The sequence below is a fragment of the Pleurodeles waltl genome, chromosome 4_1 (assembly GCF_031143425.1).
Source record: "Pleurodeles waltl isolate 20211129_DDA chromosome 4_1, aPleWal1.hap1.20221129, whole genome shotgun sequence".
NCBI classification, from domain to species: domain Eukaryota; kingdom Metazoa; phylum Chordata; class Amphibia; order Caudata; family Salamandridae; genus Pleurodeles; species Pleurodeles waltl.
The window spans coordinates 650,730,412-650,752,287 of NC_090442.1; the positions used below are offsets into that span (position 1 = coordinate 650,730,412).

General features: G+C 44.4%; 1 protein-coding gene across 5 annotated transcripts in view; it reads right to left on the bottom strand.

Moving 5' to 3' along the window:
• The window catches only part of VEZT (vezatin, adherens junctions transmembrane protein), a 201,952-nt gene that overhangs the window by 18,581 nt on the left and 161,495 nt on the right, over positions 1-21,876 (bottom strand). For all 5 annotated transcript variants that reach the window (XR_011202311.1, XM_069229098.1, XM_069229097.1 and 2 more), the window contains one exon: positions 20,042-20,142. Coding sequence is in view for 4 of the 5 variants with exons in the window: in XM_069229098.1 (XP_069085199.1) it covers positions 20,042-20,142 (101 nt within the window). In the remaining variant the exon portion in view is untranslated. The remainder of the gene's footprint in view (positions 1-20,041; positions 20,143-21,876) is intronic.

A 21,876-nucleotide genomic window follows, 5' to 3' on the forward strand; every position in this document is an offset into this window, starting at 1 on the left:
CTACAAGATCTTTGGGAAGGTGCTGGCTATCCGGCTGATCCCCAAGTACAACAAGTAATACATTCAGACCAAACAGATTTATACCCGGCAGGAACACATTCCTGAACCTGCGACACCTGTTCATGTTGATGAACTGGGGCGAGACCCACGGGTGCAAGCCCCTGGTTAGCAACATTAGATATAGAAAAGGCTTTCGACACCCTGGGGTGGGAATACCTGAAAGTAGCCCTTACAAGAATGGGCATAGGTCCCCGATTTATGAAATGTGTTGCTTATATAACAGGCAAATAGCATGGGTAAAACCCGGAAGCATTATCTCCGATACATTTCATATTGAACGTGGCACCCGCCAGGGCTGACCCTGGTGCCAGATGATTTTTGCGTTGACAATGGAGTCCATTGTGCGGGCCCTTCAGGCGCGTGCTGCGAATGGGGATTTAGAGCTGGAAATAGCTGGCACATAATCTCGTTATATGCCGACGATGCCTTGGTGTACCTCAGGAATGATGCAATGGTACTACACCACTTAATGGAACTCCTCAGACATTTTGGAGAGGCATTGGGGCTGAAGGTGAACTGGGACAAATCCTGCTTGTTCCCCCTTACATCCTTGTCAGAGGAGCAGTGGATAGGGCTCCCGCTTACCCCACTCTCCGGGATGTATGACTCCTTGAAATCCTTGGGTATCTGAATATATCACTTTAATAAAAATCTGATACATGAAAATTTGGGTAAAGCCCTTAAAGGGGTGTGGTCATTCCTCCTGTTCTGGGCTACCCTTTCCCTCTCCACAGCAGGCAGGATTGCCATCTCCAAGATGTTAGTACGTCTAGGTTAATATACTTCTTCTCTGCCATTCCCGCCCACTTACCCCGCAAATTATTTGCAGACATATGCTCCCTACTGACTGCGTTATTATGGGGCAAGGGTAGACAACAGGTAGCACTCTCCAAATTATATGCGAGTGGGGTTGGGCGCCACAAATTATGAATAGCACTATGCTGCTGCCCAGTTCCAGTGACCCATGCGTTGGCTGGCAGGCCAAAATATGTCCCAACTGGGGCAGTGGTCTGACAGGGCGATGCTCCACAGGTGCAGCGATGGCTCTTAAAAACTGAAATATCTGTGGAAGATAGCAATGTCTTAATGTGTGCAGCCAAGTAGTGCTGGCCCATATAAACTCCTAAGAACTAGTCATGCCCCCTTTACGCACCAGAGCTATCCCTTTGGGCACTGCCAGGTTGCTCAGAACTGCACTTGCGTCCAGGCCTGACTTTATGGACAGAGGCTGCACTGGGGCGATCTTTTCACAGATTAGATATTTAGCACGTTTGAGAGCCTGGTGGAGGATTATGGAATACCACCAGGTTCCTTTCTTATTTACACTACACTCACTTTTAAATAGGATATGGCACAAAAAACACTACGAAATAGAGGCTTCAACATTCTTTCAGATGCTGCTGATGCATGGGGGACGACGACGAAGGGCGGTTACACTCCTTTATAGCTCCTTATGTGCTGACAGAAAGTGTTTCCCCTTCGCACACTTAGTTCTTATTGGGATCCCGCCCTTAACACGACACTCAGACAAGCAATGGACACTATGTATAATAGTACTGAAGCTTATCTCTACAAATGCCAGACTGAAGTACACACAATTCAACTACCTACGTCATACCTACCTCACCCCAGATCATTTGGCCCATATATACCCGGGGGCTCCAGACACATGCCCTTGCTGTCGGGCAAATGCAGCGGATTTCACACACATGTCTGGAGCTGCCCTCACCTTGACTCTTATTGGGGGGAAAATAACCGGGTGCCTTACTGAGGTCATGGACTTTCAGATTCACATGGAGGGACTACACTGCCTACGGGGCGTCACTACCTGCCCTGCAATGTGCGTAAACCTGTCAATAAATTAATCTATTTAGCCCTAGCCCTAGCAAAGCAACGACTTCGTTGTTGCCCCTTCCCCCAATCTGGCTGTGGTTATTAGACCTGTGCGTGAGGGGCTCAGTACCGGTCAGGCCCACGAATGGCAAAGGTACCTCGAGAAGGTGGAAGCAAAATCTGACACCAGACCACCTTGAAGGATGCAGCACCATATCCCTATGCACAAAATACAAGCGGAATATGATCACCTCACCTTCACTTATGGGGATGGCCTCTACCCTTCTTGACAGTGCAGTATTATCTGCTGCTCCGGCATCACCTCACATTAATATCGACCAACCATGGACCTTACTTGGGAGCATATCCCCGCTCAACACCCTCTCCCTTCCCCCAGTCTGCAACTCACCAGACATTCCACAGGCAGCTACAATCACATACCAGAGTTCAGTTTATTTTTTAACAGTTAACATTGGTGCTGTAAGAGTGCATGATCAGATGTGAGGACACGATTACACCGTCTTCTAACAGACTTAGGGCCTGATTCTAACTTTGGAGGACGGTGTTAAACCGTCCCAAAAGTGGCGGATATACCACCTACCGTATTACGAGTCCATTATATCCTATGGAACTCGTAATACGGTAGGTGGTATATCCACCACTTTTGGGACGGTTTAACACCGTCCTCCAAAGTTAGAATCAGGCCCTTTATGCCAAACTTAACAGTGTTAACAGTATACACTGTTCACCTTGCGTACTCTGACTTGCAAATGTATACATACGTATATAAATACCAATAAAGATATATATAGTTATATATATATATATATATATATATATATAGTTATATATAAATATATAAAGGTAGCCCACCCACTGAGCCAAATGGTCACTCTGCACCTCAAACAGGTGATGCTCTGAATAGAAACATAGCAGATAACATTACAGACTACTAGCAATTCATGCCAGCACAGGGTAGTAACTCTGCCAGAGTACCAGTCATTGTAAGACAACCTATTCTCCAATGTGGTTAAGCCAACCAGTCCTGATCATGACCCACTTAACTTAATAGAAGCACTGAAACATCTCAGTAGTGTAAAATGGGTGTGGCTATAACTCTAAACTAAGGTACTTTATCATACAGGAGCATTCAGTGCTTAATAATTGCTTTGAACTGTAGATCCCAGATCTACTTTTATAAACAACCTCTGATAATTTTTTTTTTTTTTTTTTTTACTTTGCCTGGTACTTACTTGAAATACGTTTTCTTTTGGGCCTCTCCAGGGTGAGCACATGATCATTTATGTTCTGATGGATACTTCTACGTGCAGATTCTGACTTTTTTAAATATCTCAGGCATCAGACGATTTCAGAAACTTTCAACAGTTCTCCATGCCGGCAGTAGCACTGGCTCTATCTTGACTCCAGAAACTGCACCACTGAGACACCACTGGAGCCACAAAGCGCCCTTTCTGGCACCCCGGCACCAGTTCCCGTTTCTCCACACTACCTACCTGCGTACAGAGCCTAGGAATTCCACAAGACAATCATATCTCTCTCAAACATTTGTAAGGGTCATTATGGGGTTTCACCTCCCAAACATCCAGGTTAAGCTCAGCAGGGACAGTGATGAGCACATTTGCATTACAGACCAGAATGACATATGTCTCTGGTGCCTGAAGTTAGACCATGACGCGATGTCCTGTGAGTTATACAGGAGCATGCACCGTAAGCCATAAAAGAAAGGGAAGTCAAATCCTTCATGACCCAAGCTTGAGACAATCATTAAGCAAGGCGAAAATCATGTAGTCGCTGCTTTAGTCATCCCAAAGAAAACACAAGAGGGGGCGACAACACAACTCTGATTGACATAATTTGTAGACAGGTAAGTCACCAAGACACTCTCTCTCGCCTCAGGATTCCTTATCTGAACCGGAGCATGTTTTTATTCCTTCCAAGAATTCAGCACCCGTGGGTCGTATGGATGCAGGGTCGGTCCCTGATGTGTTGACACCTATGGCACCATTAACGATGCCTCAGACCAGTCAGTAAAACCCTGAATTTCCAGCTCCTAGAACAGGCCATGCTTTATTCCCGAATGCCATATCTGACTTATTTAGTTGAGACTTGGTCCCTTTTGAAGTGTCTTCAAGCCCCACGGGTCCTATGGGATTCACCTTTGGTGGAATGCCAGTGGCGCTACCCTGGCACCTTTTGCCCCATTTCTCCCATAACTCTGGCTCCGATGCTGGTTCTCACCACAGGCACCATATCTGACACAGTACCCCTCATTTATCAAACTGGCTCTTCTCCATCAACTCTGGATCACCCTTCACCGGCTACACCACCAATGCCACTGGCCTCACAGCTGATGCAACCAGAACAGACCTCAACCCCAGATCTGCTGCCTTTAATGGCATTCCCAGCTACTGTTCATAGATTAAGAAGAGAGGCACAACGCCTCATGGAGGAGGTCTACTGATTTTTTTTGGGACTCTGACCCACTTGAGCACCCCATACAAGACCTAGATGGATATGACATACATTCTGTCACTATGGGCCCCTATGTTTTCATCTTTATTACTGTTTATGTGAGGCATAAATACTTTACAAATTGCCTCCAAGTTAATCCTGATTGCTTTTTTGGGGTTTGCCTGGATTTCACCCTGACAAGAATTGTGGTTGCTGCAGTAACCCAATTGCTATCTATCTATCTATGGTAGCTAGTGGTAAAGAGTAGTAAGGGTATTTTTAAGGCTTAGGGAGACAGCAGTGTAATTTTAGGGTTTAAGGGTGGGTAGTGCTAAAGGGCGGTAAGGTAAGGGTAAACTTAGAGGCGCTAAGGGTAATTTTAGGGGTGGTAGTGCTAAAGGTTAGTAAGTGCAGTTTTAGTGTTTGGGTTCAGTAGTGGTAAAAGGTGGCAAGGGTATTTTAGCAGATGGGTTTGGTAGTTGTAAAGGGTGGTAAAGGTACATTTAGAGTTTATGGGTGGGTAGTGGTAAAAGGTGGTAATGGTGGTCTAGGGGCTGGTAGTGGTAAAAGGTGGTAAGGGTAATTTTAGGGTTATGGGGTGGTAAAGGTAATTTTAGGTTAGGATTGGTAAGGGTAATTCTAGGGTTTAGGGGTGGTCCGGGTAATTTTGGCGTTTGGGTGGGTAGTGGTAAAGGGTGGTAAGGGTAATTTCAGGGGGTAAGGGTAATTTAAGGGTGGGCAGTGGTAAAGATATATATATATATATATATATATATATATATATATATATATATTTTTTTTTAAAGTTATTTACCATTTACAACTAACATACAGCAATGCAAGCAAGGCATTGAAACAACATGAAAGTGGATGACCATTGCTCCGAAACACAAGTACAACTTTTGACAGTCAAATCATGACAGACAGTCTCATGGTTCAAACATGGCGATTGGTAGCAGGAACACAAACAGTACCACAAAAATGAAAGCTAGCAAGCACATTCAGGCACAGCTATCAAAGTCGAGGCAGAACCGTAGGCCCTTCACGCCTCCGTGGAGGATTGGGAGTTCGGGAGAGTGGTGTCCAGTGTGCGCAAGTAATCTCTCAATGGTTGCCAGATATCCCTAGGTCTTGATGTTGGAGGCTTCAGCAATGCAAAAATGTCACTGGTGTTATTGCCATACATGAGGCTTTTTAGCAATTTTGAAGTGGTGGGCGTGTGTTTGGTACCCCAGAGGAGTGCTATCTCCCCTATGGCCAATAAAAGTGAAATAGCTGCGAGGCGTGTTATAGGTTTGGGTATATCTTCTGTGTAGCCCAAGAGGGCCAGAAGCGCATCAGGGTCGAGAGGCAATATCACAATTTGTGATGCCGGTCGAACACATCACACCAAAAGCGACTAATGTTAGGACACGTCCATATCATGAGTGGGAAGTCAGCAAGGGGCAGACGGCACTTGAGGCAGGCCTGGGAACAGGAAGGATCTACACGGCCTACATACACTCCGCAGGAATTTAAAATGTATTCATTTATGACGGTGGTTGAAGGAGACAAAGTGAATCTGTGAGCAGAATGCCTCCCAAATTGGGATAGGGGTTGTCCCAAGTCTGCTTCCCAGGACTCCTTGAGTTTGACGTCCAAAGACGGGGAGGGCGTCCATGTATGCTCAATATAGTTGGGAAACAAGAGGCGCTCCGGATTCCACTGGGACGACCAAAGTGAGAGGGGTGAAAGCCGCTGGGACTAGGTGGGGCGCTCTGTAGATGACAAAGCACAAAGTGCTGTAAATGAGTGGCACTGGTGAAGCGTGCATCCGCTGTGCGCAAGAATATGTGGTCATCGGGAAATTCATCACCTAATGTATGGATATTTAACAGTTGTAGGGTTCGCTGAATGAGCACTTCCTGCGTGATAGGGAAAAAATGGGTTGTTTATCAGCATTCGCACCAGTGAATATATATTTTATTTCCCCGAAGTATGCAGACCAGCCTGTGCCAGGCCCAGCTAGTGGTGGACAGCGTTTGGATATCTCTAGGATTCAAGGGGAATACTATCTGGGGCAGGAGTGCAGGTAGTGGGACAGGGGCTGCCAAGTCGCACTCCAGCATGGCATACGGAATGCACGCATCTGGATGGGACCAATGGTGCAAGTGATGGCATTGTGCCGCAAAATAACAGAGTTGAATAGAGGGAACACCGTAGCTCCCCCCTGTTCGTACGGGAAGGTAAGAATCTCCCAACGAATGCGAGGGAGCAAACTGCATAGTGTGGCAAAAAAAAGAGTTTGTAAGCGGTACAGGAATGTTTAGAAAAAGATATAGGAATTGTGGAAGAACCACCATTTTAATGAGGGCGATTCGGCCCGCCATAGACAGTGGAAGTCTCACCCATCTATCCACCTGGACAGTGAGCCTCTCAATGGCTGGTCCATAGTTTCACCCCTTTCCCGCCAAGGACGTAATGGTTACGTCAGTGTGGCACAGCACTGAGGCACCACGGATGGAAACATTACATCCTGGAACTGGCCCTGGGGGGAAGCGCTAGCGCTCCCCCCTTGAGGGCCTCTCCCCCAACACCCCCAGGTCAGGGCTGGAACGGGAATCGTTTCCCCTTCCACCCCGACCCCCCCCCACCTCTAATGACATCAACGCGCAACATCATCAGAGGGTACCAGACGTGCTGGAAGCCATTTGCTTCCAGCATGTCATTCAAAGCGAAGGTGAGAGGTGAGCGGCGGGGTTTGAGTGACCCCTTGGGCAAAGGTCGCTCCCCTAGGGGGACCAATGTCTTTATCGCTGTTTCTGCCCCCCTTGAGGGCAGATCAGCCAATGATTTTTAGGCTGTTCTACCCCCAAGGGGGGCAGAAGGCAGGGGACAAAGCACTATTGGGCAGTTCTGCTCCCCTTGAGTTTATAACTCTTAGTGATAAAGCTTTGTTTATTTCTTATCTTACACAGTGCTGGTTGTTGGTGGTGCATTTGTCCAGTTACTTTCCGTAGGAAGGATCATGGCTAGCCGTAGGTTGTTGGTGTGCTTTTTGAGTCGTCTTCTGACCATGATTATGAGACTGACTCTACATCTGAGACAGAGGAGGAAGTGCAAGATTCTGGAAGTGAATTTTCAGTCAGAGAGGAATCGTCTGATGATGAAGCCACTCTCAGTGCTGATGAAGTGCCTGTTTTAGAGGAGGACACTGATGTGCCAATGGTGCAGCAGCCAGCTGCTGAAAGGCTTCCCATTGGAATACCTGAACTGTGGGTTGCCCCAAACATGGAGCAGCCACAGTTGCCTGCCTTTACTGGTCTCCCACGGTGTAGAGTGAATACAGAAAACGTATTGCCTGTCAATTTCTTTCAGTTGTTTATGGATGATTACGTTTTGGATGAGATTGTTGAGCAGACTAATTTGTATGCAGAGCAATATTTGAGGGACAACGCTGCCAGACTTAGGCCACACTCTAGATCTAGCCTGTGGATTCCCACAAATCCGGAAGAGCTGAAAAAGTTTGTGGGTTTAACTTTTTTGATGGGGCTGATAAGGAAGCCATCACTGTCTTCATATTGGTCTACTAGTCCCTTGATGGCAACTGCTATATTTCCTGCAGCCATGAGTCATAAACAGTATGAGCTTCTTCTTCAGATGTTGCATTTTGTTGATAATGCTTTAGCCTTGCCACGAGATCACCCTGATTCTGACCGTCTTTTTAAGATTAGACCTGTCCTTGATCATTTTGTAGATCAGGTTTCAGAGATCTATGCTCCAGGCAAAGAAATATCTCTAGATGAGTCTTTGGTCCTGTTCAAGGGTTGTTTGGTTTTTAGGCAGTACATTCCTAGCAAGAGGGCATGGTATGGAATTAAAATGTATATGCTGTCTGAAAGTAGTAAAGGATATGTTTATAATTTCCGGGTCTACACTGGTAGGGATTCTAGTATTGCCCCCCCTTCCCTCCCCCCCCAGTTGTCCACCCACTTTAGGAGTTAGTGAGAAAATTGTGTGGGAACTTGGTAGACGACTGTTTGACAAAGGTCACCATTTGTATGTAGATACCTTCTACACTGGAGTTCAGTTATTCAAGGAATTGTTCAGAGTGGACAATGTTGCTTGTGGCACAATCCGCTCTAACCGGAAAGGCTATCCAAGAGAGCTTGTCTGTAAAAAATTGAGAAGGGACAGTACAGTGCCTTGCGGAATGATGAGCTGCTAGCACTGAAATTTGTAGACAGGAGGGATGTGTACATGCTAAATACCATTCATGATGAGAGTACTTCACCTGTGACTGGGGTCAAGTTGATGAAGTGCACAAACCTGTGTGCATTTTAGACTACTATAAGCACATGGGTGGTGTTGATAGAGAAGATCAGATGTTGGAACTTTACACTGCTGCTCATAAGGCTTATGTTTGGTATAAGAAATTAGCGGTTCACCTGTTACACTTGGCAACTTTTCATGCTTTTGTTGTGTTCAAAAATAGTTTTCCAGAGTCAAGGATGACATTTGTGAAATTTCAGGAGTCTGTCATAGCGAGCCTTGTGCTGGAACAGGCAAGAGTTCCTAGGGAAGCAGTGGTGGAGGATGTGACTAGATTGAAAGATCTCCCCTTGCTAAGCACATTCCTCCCGCGGCCAAAAGACTTTCCTGCTAAGAGATGTAGAGTCTGTGCTCGAAGAGGTATCCGGAAGGAGGCTAGGATGTACTGCCCCGATTGTCCTTCAAAGCCTGGGCTGAGTGGGTGGCTGTTTCAGAAGTTACCACACACAGTAGAATTACTGGGAACTACCATGAGCGTAAACTGCCATTTTATATTTTCATATGTTCAGTTTCACGGTTGGCATTACTGTCATGTTCGTAGCTTTGTACTTATTTATAATTAGTTAGTGGTTTCTTTGTTGTTTAAAAACAAAACAAGTGATGGCAGTATACATGGAGTGGCGCTTGGCTGGCAGTGTGTGTAGGGTGGCGCTTGGCTGGCGGTGTGTATGGAATGGCGCTTGGCTAGCAGTGTGCGTGAAGGTGGTGCTTGGCTGGCGGTGTGCATTGAGTGGCGCTTGGCTGGCATTGTGCGTGGAGTGGTGCTTGGCTGACGGTGTGTGTGTGTGGAGTGGTGCTTGGCTGGCGGTGTGTGTGGAGTGGCGCTTAGCTGGCGGTGCCAGCCATACGGCAGTCCACACACTCCCATCAACCGGTGTGATTGCTGTATCAGGCATGTGGGCGTATGAAAGTGATGGGCTCCTGAATGGCGCTGTCTGCTAATGCGAGTGTTGTAATGTGCTGGGCCCGCGGCTGGCAGTGTGAACGGTCTTGTGCATGTCATGTATGAAAGGTGTGTGAATGGACTGTGAAGCGGTTGGTGCCTTGACGCGGCTTTACAGCTCACAAGCTGTGAGGCATTGGTTTGATTTTTTGGCCTTTCAGTTATTAACAGTGCATTTCATTTTTGTGAAATTTCTTGTTACTAAAATTTGATCTACTGAACCATCACTCACCCTTGTGCCAAATCCAACCAGTACATGTGGTAAAAATGACAAAACCTGCTCTGCTGTAATTAAGCGTCGCAGCACACCTGTGACATTCTAGGTGTCTCGGGTGGGACCCCGATGATGAAGCATGCCACCATCTTGGTTGGTGGGTTAGGGGTCTTTTTAACATAACCTAAGTGCGTTTCTTTTCACAGTTTTAGTGTTTGGAAGGAAGTGAATACATCAAAATGATCTATTACAAAACTACTTCTTTTTCTGGGGGTGGGGAGAGGTGGGTGAGGGCACCTGCGTTTTTGGTCCCCAGTGCGGCAGTCATCTAGAGAAATCTACCAAACTCAGATATTTTTTTCAACTAGACACCTGGAGGAGTCCAGGGAGGTGTGGCTTGCGTGGATCCCCAACATTTTCTTACCCAGACTTTCGCTAGATGACTGCCACACCTGGGACCATAAACGCAGGTGCCCCTCCACGCAAAAACAGGTAGTTATGTAATAGATCATTTTGATGTGTCCACATTGTGTTTTGGGGCATTTCCTGTCGCGGGCACTAGGCCTACCCACACAAGTGAGGTACCATTTTTATCTGGAGACTTGGGGGAACGCTGGGTAGAAGGAAATTTGTGGCTCCTCTCAGATTCCAGAACTTTCTGTCACCGAAATGTGAGGAAAAAGTGTTTTTTTGGGGCAAATTGTTGAGGTTTGTAAAGGATTCTGGGTAACAGAACCTGGTGAGAGCCCCACAAGTCACCCCATCTTAGATTTCCCTAGGTGTCTAGCTTTAAAACAATGCACAGGTTTGGTGAGTTTCCATAGGTGCCAGCTGACGTAGAGATCAAAATCCACAGCTAGGCACTTTCCAAAAAAACACATCAGATTTCAATGTAAATAGTTAATGTGTCCATGTTGCGTTTCTGTCGCGGACATTAGGCCTACGCATACAAGTGAGGTATTATCCTTATCGGGAGACTTGGGGGAACACAGAATAGCAGAACAAGTGTTATTGCCCCTTGTCTTTCTCTACATTTTTTTAATTCAAAATGTAAGACACAGGGAGACCCCGGAATTCGGAGATGTGCAAATAACCACTGCTTCTCAACACCTTATCTTTTGCCCATTTTGGAAATATGAAGGTTTCCATGATACCTATTTTTCACTGTTTATATCTGACCAAATGAATTGCTGTATACCCGGTATACAATGAAAACCCATTGCAAGGTGCAGCCCCTCTATTGGCTTTGGGAACCTAGGGTTCTTGGTGAACCTACAAGCCCTATGTATCCCCGCAACCAGAAGAGTGCAGCAGTCATAACGGTATATTGCTTTTAAAAATTTGCCACAGCTGGAAAAAGTTATAGAAGAAAACGTGGAGAGAAATGGCTCTTTTTTTCACCTCAATTTCAATATTGTTTTTATTTTAGCTGGTACTTTCTGCAGGAAAACCTTGAAGGGTGAAGGGTCTACACAATTCACCCCTTGCTGAATTCAGAATTTTATCTACTTTTCAGAAATATTTAGCTGTCCAGGATCCAGCATTGGTTTCACACCCATTTCTGTCACTCACTGGAAGGGGGCTAAAAACACAAAAAACAGTAAAAATGGGGCATGTCCCAGTAAAATGCCAAAACTGTGTTGAAAAATGTGGTTTTCTGATTTAAGTCTGCCTGTTCCTAAAAGCTGGGAAGATGTTTATTTTAGCACTGCAAACCCTTTGTTGATGCCATTTTCAGGTAAGAAAAAAGCACAAGCCTTCTTCTGCAGCCATTAGTTTTTTTAATAAACAACATTTTTTCTGTATTTTGGCTAATTTCTTGGTCTCCTTCAGGGGAACCCACAAACTCTGGGTACCTCTAGAATCCCTAGGATGTTGGAAAAAAAAAGGACGCAAATTTGGCGTGGGTAGCTTTTGTGGACAAAAAGTTATGAACGCCTAAACGCGAATTGCCCCAAATAGCCAGAAAAAGGCCTGGCACCTGAGAGGGAAAAGGCCTGTTAGCGAAGGGGTTAAGCATATGACCTGGTCCTTGTCTCTTTGAATATGACTACTGAGGTACTTTGTAGAGTCATTGCACCATTGTAGGGGGTATTCCATTGCAAGCAGTGTGGTGCTGTCAGTGAGCGGGAAGAACTCTGACCAAAAAAGCCCAATTGACATGTAGCCCTGAAAAAGTGCCAAAGAGGGGTATTTCATCCAGTATGAGTCTGAGATTTGTTTCAGGGTGGCGGATGAATAGCAGTATATCATCCACATAGAGCAAAACTAGGATCGACCCGCAGGTAAAATGTAACACCCTGTTGATGTGTCCCTCCTACAGGTGACGTAACAGGGGGTCCATCTCTATAATAAAGAGCAGGGGGGATAATGGACATCCTTATCGGGTACCACGTTCTATGGGGAGAAAGGGGAAGAGTGTCCCATTCGGTTGTATAGTAACTGTGGGTTGTGTGTATAACAAAGAGATCAAAGCAGTATATTCTTGTGGAAACCCTGAGTTTGCGAAGGATCACATGAAGGAAAGGCCACTCGAGAGAATCGAATGCCTTTTCCGCATCCAGCAGCGCAATGGCTGCTGGTATCTCTGGGGATACTCTGTTAAGCATTTCAAAACCAGTGCAGAAATTAAGGGATGTGGAGCGGTGTAGGATGAAGCCAGATGGAGCTGGAGAAATAATATGGTCTAATAGAAGAGAGAGGCGAGTGGCTAACATTTTGTCCAGTAGCTTACTGCCAAAATTAAGAAGGGAGGGGGGCCTATAGGACTCACAGTAAAGGGGATCTTTGCCAGGCTTGGGCAGAAGGGCGATGCCAGACTTGGGCAGAAGGAGCGTTCCATGGAGAACTCTGGCATACAATGCCTCCGCACGCATAGATACAAGGTATGGGGCCAATATACTCTTGTATGTCTTATAGAATGGTCCAGTAAACCCATCATGTCCCGTAGCATGCTCCCCTCCAAAGAATCTATTGCTTGTATGATCTTCTCCACTGTAAAAGGCTCACACATTGAATTGCTGCTGGGCAGTGGTTTACCATGCCACTGCTATGTCATCAAGCTATTGGTGCAATGCAGTGTGTGGTGGAGCTGAGTAGGCCTTATAGAGGCGTGAGCAGTATGTGAGAAAGTCGGACTGGACCTCTGCAGTACCAATGGCACGGCTGCCGCCCGTCCTCCTGATTTCTAGTATGTGTGCCGCTGAGTATGATGGATGGATGAGTCTGGCCAGTGTACGCCCCAATTGTTCACCCTCCCCATATTTATGTGCCCTCGCGTATTTGCCCATATAATTTGCCTCTCTCCGCTAGTTCATTGAATTCATCCAATAGTATTTTACGCCAGTGTGAGATTTGACATCCAGCTCCATGTGCTAACAGTCAAGGTTTGCAAGCTGCGTTTCCATCCGTGCAAGGCTGCGGTGGATATTGTGCAACACCCCAGAGTGCTTAGATATGCAAATACCCTTGGTGTATGCCTTGAACGCATCCCACAATACTGCACAAGTGGCCACAGAGCCCTCATTTAGTTGGAAAAACTCTATGATGGCATCCTTCAGGTCAGCGCAAAATAGCCCCTTATTAGGGAACCGCCAGGTCCTCATGGCACCTCCAGACGTGGAGATAGTGAGTGTAATTTGCACTGGTGACTGATCCGACAATGTGTGGGGGAGATGCTTGATTTAGTGACCCACTGGACGACCATGCTAGTTAACAGCCGGTAGTCAATACACAGTATATGTTTACTTTACACACACCAACGCGACCGGCATGGTTATAATTGAACCATTATAAGGCCTAACATAGACCTTGTTCTGCCATTATACTCCACATGAACGACTCATCGTCAGACCTAATTCAGTCCAATGGATTCTTGGAACTTTGTTCCCTTTTTTACATATATCTACGTAGCTAAAACCTTGAAAAAGTATTGAAGACGAAACACGTGTCAGCTGTTTCTTTGCTGTTTGGACGTGTATTTGAATTTGATCATTTTATTGGAATCACCTGTAATAAATATTGAGTGTCACCTACTTGCCGGACTTTGGTTTAATTCCTGAAGCACCACTTGGATCTACCATACGAGGTTACATTTTGGGTGTGCCCTGGCCTTTGGTTCTATTTATACAGGTCACCACTCACTGTTTCCAGTGGGTGTTCCTTTGACACCTGAGGTGGCAGGTATACGGCTAGCCTGGCACCCACTACTAGCTGTTGCTCGTAAAAGACTATCATTAATGAACATTCGATAAACCTTGTTGATGTGCGAATATCTGTGGCATTTCCCACCTGTGCTTTTGTTGTAATTCCCTAAGTTTGAGCGGTACCCAGTTCTCACGGACAGATCTCTTCAGTGTATGAGGTTCCAACATATTTGTGTCTGACACCTTCTGTTCATGGTCCATGTCCTCTGACACCGACCTATTACACCTTTTCATTCCACTTCCACTGACGTCTTTCACCTTCACTACCTTCCCCACATTCCACCATTGACCACCCTCAACCATGATAGCATTACCACACACTTTCCTCACAGTCACAGAACTCTCATAGCAGGCCTCCCCCTTCTTCACAAAAGTCTGTAACTTGATGCGCACCACATCTCCAGGTTGAGATGAGTGTTCTTTTGTAGAATTTTTCTGATCATACCTAGCTTTCACCTTATCCTGATTTTTTTTTGCTTCTCCCAACACCCTGTCCTTGTCCACCGAACCAGGAAATTTACCAGACACAACATTAGCTAACCAAGCCGGAAAAAGTCTTGATGTGCTACGCCTACCCTTCAGAAGCTCAAAAGGAGAGATTTTCGTCACTGAATGTGGAGAGGTACGATAAAACCACAACATTGAATTCACAGCTTCTTCCACATCCAATTTGCTCACTTTAGCCCACTTAATGCATTCCGCAACCACTCTGTTCATTCTCTCTACTAAACCATTCGTTTGAGATTGGTACAGAGAACTCTTCAAATGTTTCACACCAGACTCCACCAGGAACGTTTCCATCTTCTTACTAACAAACTGTACTCCATTATCCGAGATTATAAACTCCAGGAATCCTTCCCTCCAAAACATTGCCTTGAGAAACTGTATGGCACTACCAGCTGTAGGCTTAGCAAAAAAACACACTTCTGGCCACTTACTGAAGTAATCCATCAGTACAAAAGCATAGACCATCTGACTGGGGAGAAAATTGAAGGGCCCTACCATATCAACCCCCACTTTAACCCAAGCTTTGTCCGGTAACGTTATGGGTTGCAATGGTGGTTTTACAATCTTCAACCCTTTTTTCTGCACCGTTATATACAACACATCCATCCACTGCCCTTTCCACATCTTTATCCATAGAGGGCCACCAATAGTGTGCCCTGATACGTCTCTTTGTCATTGTGGCACCTAGGTGCCCCTCATGCGCATGGTCCACCAGTTTTGATCTAACATCGCACGGGGGTACACATTTATCATTCCTCAAAACAATGCCATCTTCAATTGACAACTCATCACCCACCTTGGCATACGGTTGGACCTATGAATTCAAATTTATTTCCTTTGGCCAGCTGTTGATTATGTGCTGCTTAACGATGCTCAACACCTCATCACTGCTTTCAGCCGTCCTCCACACAGTTTCCGTGCACACCTTGGATTCATCAGCATCTACAGACGCTATGAAACAATCTTCTACATCATCCTCCAAATCAATAGAGCTTTGTTCATTAATAGGTAATCGAGATAGAAAGTCTGCTGTGAAATGTTCTTTTCCCGGAATGTGCCTGACCTGGAAATCATACTGTAACAATTTCGCAGTGAGACGTGCAATGCGGGGGGTTGTGTAGTTGATTTTGTCCCCATTTAAAATGTACACCAACGGTTTATGATCAGTTTGAATTACATAGTTCCTGCCCCAAACATAGCTTCTAAATTTCTCAATCGCCCAATAGCATGCTAGCAACTCTTTTTCAATTACTGAGTAATTGAGTTCTGGTTCACGTAAAACTCTTGAGGCATAACTAATGACCTTCTCATCTTCTTCCACACCTTGTGACAGAACTGCCCCCAACCCATACCTACTAGCATCAACCGTGATGGTGCACAATTGGCTGGGGTCATATGGACTCAATAGTCTAGCAGCCACTAATTCCTGTTTCACCTTGTCGAATGTTGCTTGACACTCACTGTCCCATACAAACAGGACTTTGTTCTTGAGCATATTAGACAAAACTTTCATTTTGCTAGCGTAGTTGGAAATAAACCTAGAATAATATTCACACATGCCTACAAATGATCGGAACTCATCTTTGTCCTTGTGGTTTGGAGATTCCAGGATCGCCTTTACCAGCCCGGGCCGAGGTGCTACCCCTTCCCCGGACCCACAGTGACCCAAAAATTGAATCATTTTCTTGAAAAACTCAAATTTTTCTTACTTTACACAGACGCCATAGGACTGAAAAATCTTAAACACAGATCTAATTTTCTCATTGTGGCTTTCCAAACCCCTAGTATGGATCAAGATATCATCTTGGAAAATTAGAATGCCCTGGGCTTCCCCCAATAGCTTGTGCATAATGCGTTGAAAAGCTGAAGCTGCGGAGGCCAACCCAAATGGCATCCTGCAAAACTGGAATGTGCCTAACAGGGAATTAAAGGATGTATAATGGTGTGAATTCTCATCTAATACCACCTGGTGATAAGCAGATGCCAGATCAATCTTAGAAAACCACTCAGAGCCTTTAAGTTCTTCAAGTAGGTCGCGGATCTTAGGTAAGGGATATGAGTCCACCCATATTTCCTTATTGAGACGCCTCAAGTCCACACATAAACGTATGTCTCCATTACGTTTTCGGGCAACCACCAGTGGTGAAAGCCACAAACTGGACTTAATAGGCTCAATAACACCGTTCTGTTGAAGCTTGTTAAATTCAGTTTTAAGATCCTCTCTTAAACTAAACGGAACCGACCTGACCTTATATCTCATAGGGATGGCCCTAGCTTTTATTTTTATCCTGTGTTTGAAACCTGAAATCTTTCCCAAACCCTGGGCAAAAATACTAGGAAACTAATCTTCAAATGGTACCTTTGCTTCTGAGTTTTCAACAACAAGGACTTGTTCTTTAGCTCCGGGTTTCAGCACCATACCAAACAAACCTTGGTGGTACCAACCCAGAATGTTCAGACCTTTATACGCCACATAGATTTTACAAAAGATGCTCCGACCCTTGAACTCAAGACTGTCTTCTATGTAACCTTCTAACTCTATTTTCCTGCCCTCATAAGAGACAGGTGATCTGTCGGGAGGCAATAACTCTCTATCACCCCAAGTGTTGTGGAACAAATCAGATGTGATCATGGTAATACGTGCTCCAGAATCCACCAACAAACGTAGCCATTTTTCTCCAACCCAAATATCCCCCAGGGGATCTCTACATTGGTTTTGGTCATTGACCCCCCAAGACATTTTCAGTGACCACAACAATCATGTCCTGAAAAGCTTTAACAAAAGATTCCTCTCTGTTTTCCTCATCTTCCTCCACTACACGTCACTTTAGCTTGCTTATTAATCATGGATTGACAAACTTCAGCAAAATGACCTAATGTACCACATTTCCTACATACAACATTTTTCGCTGGACAACTTTTGCCATCCTTGAAGTGGGGTGTGTTTCCACATCTAAAACATATATTAGAAGATCTAAAAAAAGGATTGTCATATTTCTTCAGATCGCCTTTCTTTACCGCTCCCATTTTTTTAATGACATTGACTTGCAGTTGATCAGAGTCTTTCACACCAGCACTGGATGTGAGTTAATTTAGAGAGATCTGCACCAGTTCAACACTCTTGGCTATTTTGACGACCTCATCCAACGTTGGATTTCCCATGCTCAGTAACTTCTGCTGAATGTGGTTTTTTGAGCAATGACCAATGAACTGGTCCCTTATCAACTGGTCTTGAAAATCTCTAAATTCACACTTGGAAGCCAGCTGTCTAAGCGCACTGATGTATGCGTCAACATCTTCACTTTGGATTTGACAACGCTTGAAAAATTTGTGCCGCAAAACTACCAGGCTCGGCAGTACATCGAATCTTGTGAATAATTTCTTGGTAGTAATTTGATATTCATCAAGTTCTTCTTCAATTTGCGCCAGGTCTGGTAATTGTTTATAGATCTCTCTCCCTTTATGTCCCAAAGAATGGAAAAGCAGACACTTTTTCCTTTCAGGTAGAAAACGAGAGGCCCCTATAGCTCCCAGGTAAGTTTCAAAACCGTCAAACCATTGTCTCCATGGGATCGGAGGCGCACCTGGTGTCTCCAAGAAAGGTGGTGGAGGATTAACTGCCTCATAATGCAAACAGGGAGGTAGCAGCTTAAACCAAGACCTCTTCAGACAATCTTCCTTTCCATAAACAGCTTTTAATAGAAAATATAAACTGTGTAATAGTATTGTTTCACTGTTGACAATACTGATATGGCTCTATGGAGCTTTAAGCTTGAAATATATCCAAGATGGCACCTGCAAAAGCCAGTCCCAGCACACGAGTGACACGTTCAAGTTGTTTGCTTCTTCAGAAGAGCTCCCAGCATTCATTTGTTTCCTGCCGGATATTCACGAAGAAGACGCACGTCGAGGAAGTAGTAGAAAATGTTTCCCTCACCTTCAAACACACTGATCTGCGTGGGTAACGTTGCGGCAGCCTGCTGACTCCTCGTCGCCAATTTAAGTGTTGTGCTTCACGGTAAGGAGATCCATGAGTCGTCTCGGTTACAATAAAATTGTTTATTTCAATAAAGTTGTGTCCACAAACCGCCGCTGAAGCGTCTTCCAGCCCTGCGTCCGTGCCGCGCTCCAACCGCCTCCTCGCGAACGCTCAGGGAACCAGAAGCACACGACAGCAGGCAGCACGCGACGGCACGACACAGCGTGCCGAACATACAGAGCACAACAGGTGGGCAGTGGTAAAGGATAGTAAGGGCGAGTTTAGTGGTAAAAGGTGGTAAGGGCAATTTTAGGGATATAGGGTGGGCAGTGGTAAAGAAAGGTGATGAGCAAATTAAAAAAGGGGAATTTGGGAGGGTTCCTACCCCCCCAAAATTTTATATATATATTTACACACACAAAACATATATATTACACATGGTAAAGTGGTCAAGGCATGTGTGGTAAAGGCATCTGCATCAGTTGTATTGTCATACATCCAGGTCAGACCTTGAAAAATCATAAAAATTTTAAAAAGACCTGCAGGTCTAGTAGGTTGAATAATCTACTCGGCCTAACTGTAATGTACTTGACCCATAAACGGGCCTCAAATTGTGTGATCCTAGACAAATATTTTATTTTACAGAGTCAGCTTTTTCATCGTTCTCACAAGTGCACATTTAACCATATGAGTTCAGCATTTCGGCTGTACAAAAAAAATCATTTGTTTGATTAAACAGACTAAACCTTTGCTCCATGTATAAGAAGAATCTAGCCCACATGTACGTTACACATGATGTTAGTTTATTGATAGCATTACCATCAGGAGAATTTTATTTTTACACACTCAGTTTTAACAAATATATTACTAAAGTATGATGTGGTAGAGCACTGTCATTTACAGATAGTAAATTTCCAAAAAATGGCCAACAACCTTCCCACCAACATACAGCTTTACTGATAAAAACAATATAGTGTATTAACAATAATCTGTGAAAATTGGGTTCCAGAAAACTATTTATCATTTGCACATCTCCAAGTGTTATGATTTGTTTTCATGCTATTAAAATATTAGCAACTACTGAAAAAACCTACACCCTACAGTCTTTCATGTCACACTCTCTACAGCAGGTCAGACAGTTCACCTAACACATCCTCGAACTCTGCAGTTAAAAGATAAACTAAATGTAGGAAACAGAATGACTTGATCTCGGTCTCTGAACCCAGAGCAAATGAGACAAGAACAAAATTTAAAGGCGTATTTTTTGCTCCTTCACTTTCTGACTGAACAGAACACCTATTCTTTGTCAACTCGCCATAGCAAGTGGACAGGTAGATTTTTTGAGGCCTGCAGCTATTTCAGAATAAGTTTGTGAGATCTCACACTTATGGCTATGGTGCAGAAGACACATTGGAGCCGCATACAGGCATTAGATGGTTGATCTACACATCCTTGACAAAACAGAGCTAATGGTCCTGATCAAGCAATTGTGAAATATTTGCCTAAAATGTTCTTACCTGTTCTTCTGGAATGGGATCCTTGTCCTCTATGTGGAGGGGAGGGGAAGTCACAGGTAATGGTGTACAATGGGAATTCTCACACGGACTTGAAGGGTTGTCTTAATAAAGTAAAAACGAGAGAAGAGATTGTTTGAGATAAAGATGAATGATTAACCTTAATGCTAACATCTCACGTAAGAAATGGAGCAGCTTGATTTGTTGTTTTTCCATGTTTTTCCAAAGATCAAGATGGTACCAATTGTTTCAAAATAGATGTATTTTGTGTTTCTTAGAAGAGTACTCCACAATATTTGTACCTAGATATAATACACACCTTAAACACAAACCAGATCATTCCATCCTACGCCTATCTCAAATGCACCAAATTTGCGTTTTACTTCCTAAAACTAAGTGACATTTTAGCTATGTGTATAAGATGAGTATGGAGTTAAACTTGAGGGTTAGTTATTAAGGGGCTAAACAAAAATAACTATTCTTCTAAGTGGTTTGGTTGTATCCAAATATGTCACTTGAAGCATGTTGAATATTAAGGACCCCTTTTAGAAAGGTTTACTCCAATCTGTCACCACACTACATTTGTATTAGAACATATTTAGGGCCAGAAGAGCAATGTCAGAATTTGCGACTCGCAATTTCAGAATCGCAAATCCTGATGCAGAACGGTGTCTCAGACACCGTCTGCGACTCGCTATGGGGTCGCAAAGACCCACCTCATTAATACTAATGAGGTGGGTCGCATTTTGCAACCCCATAGCGAGTCCCTGCACTCACAGGGATGGTGACCTGCTGAAGTCAGCAGACCTCCATGTCTGTGACTACTTTTTAAATAAAGCAGTTTTTTTTTTTTTTTTTTGCAGCCCGTTTTCCTTAAAGGAAAACGAGGTGCAAAATAAAAAAAATAACGAAACCTTTTGGTTTCGGTTTTTTAGAGTAGGCAGTGGTCCATTGGACCACTGCCTGCTCTGAAAAACCCTTTTTGGCAACATTCACAAAGGGGAAGGGGTCCCATTGGGACCCCTTCCCTTTTGCGAATGGATTACCATCAGTGTGACACTGGTGGTAACTGCGAATTGCGATGTGAGTCGCAAATAGGAAGGGGACACCCCTTCCTATTTGCGAGTCACATTCACAATGTGAGTCGGCACCGACTCGCAAATTGTGAATGTGCATCGCAAAAGGCTTTTTGCATGGCGCAAACTGCGATTTTTGCAGTTTGCACCATGCAAACAGCTTTCTACATCTGGCCCTTAGTCTCTATCACCCACCCGTCGCGAACAGTGTGTGAGGGGAAGATCTGAAACCCCACAGTTGCTGTCTGACGTGCAACACAAAACACTTTATATGTATATATGCACAGACACACACAGCTAGTTAGTGCATTAACTGGGACCATAGTAGAAAATCATATTGGATGATAAAGCAACATTTTGTGATGAGCATGAACACAGAATTGTTAGCAGCAAGCACTGAAAATTCAGTAGATGGTAATATAAATATGCCTATTAACACAGCGCACACTACAACCTAAATTCCTACAGCATCAGAAATAATTCATCATTACAAGAACATTTTCCTCATTAGGAATGCACAGTAGCTACTGCAGAACAAAACACAGCGTAAATGAATTGATTACTAATACTTGTATAATGCACACGACGGTAGAGCGGCCTCCAAGTGCTGAAGAGGAGACATGTATAAATGGCTTGATGTACAATGAACAATTTATCAACAATTTCCAAGGTTGCCCGTATACAGTTGAAAATGTCAGCAGCCATAATGCAGCAAACCCACTAAACTGTTACTGTTTATCTTTTACTGTTTCTTCTTGAACG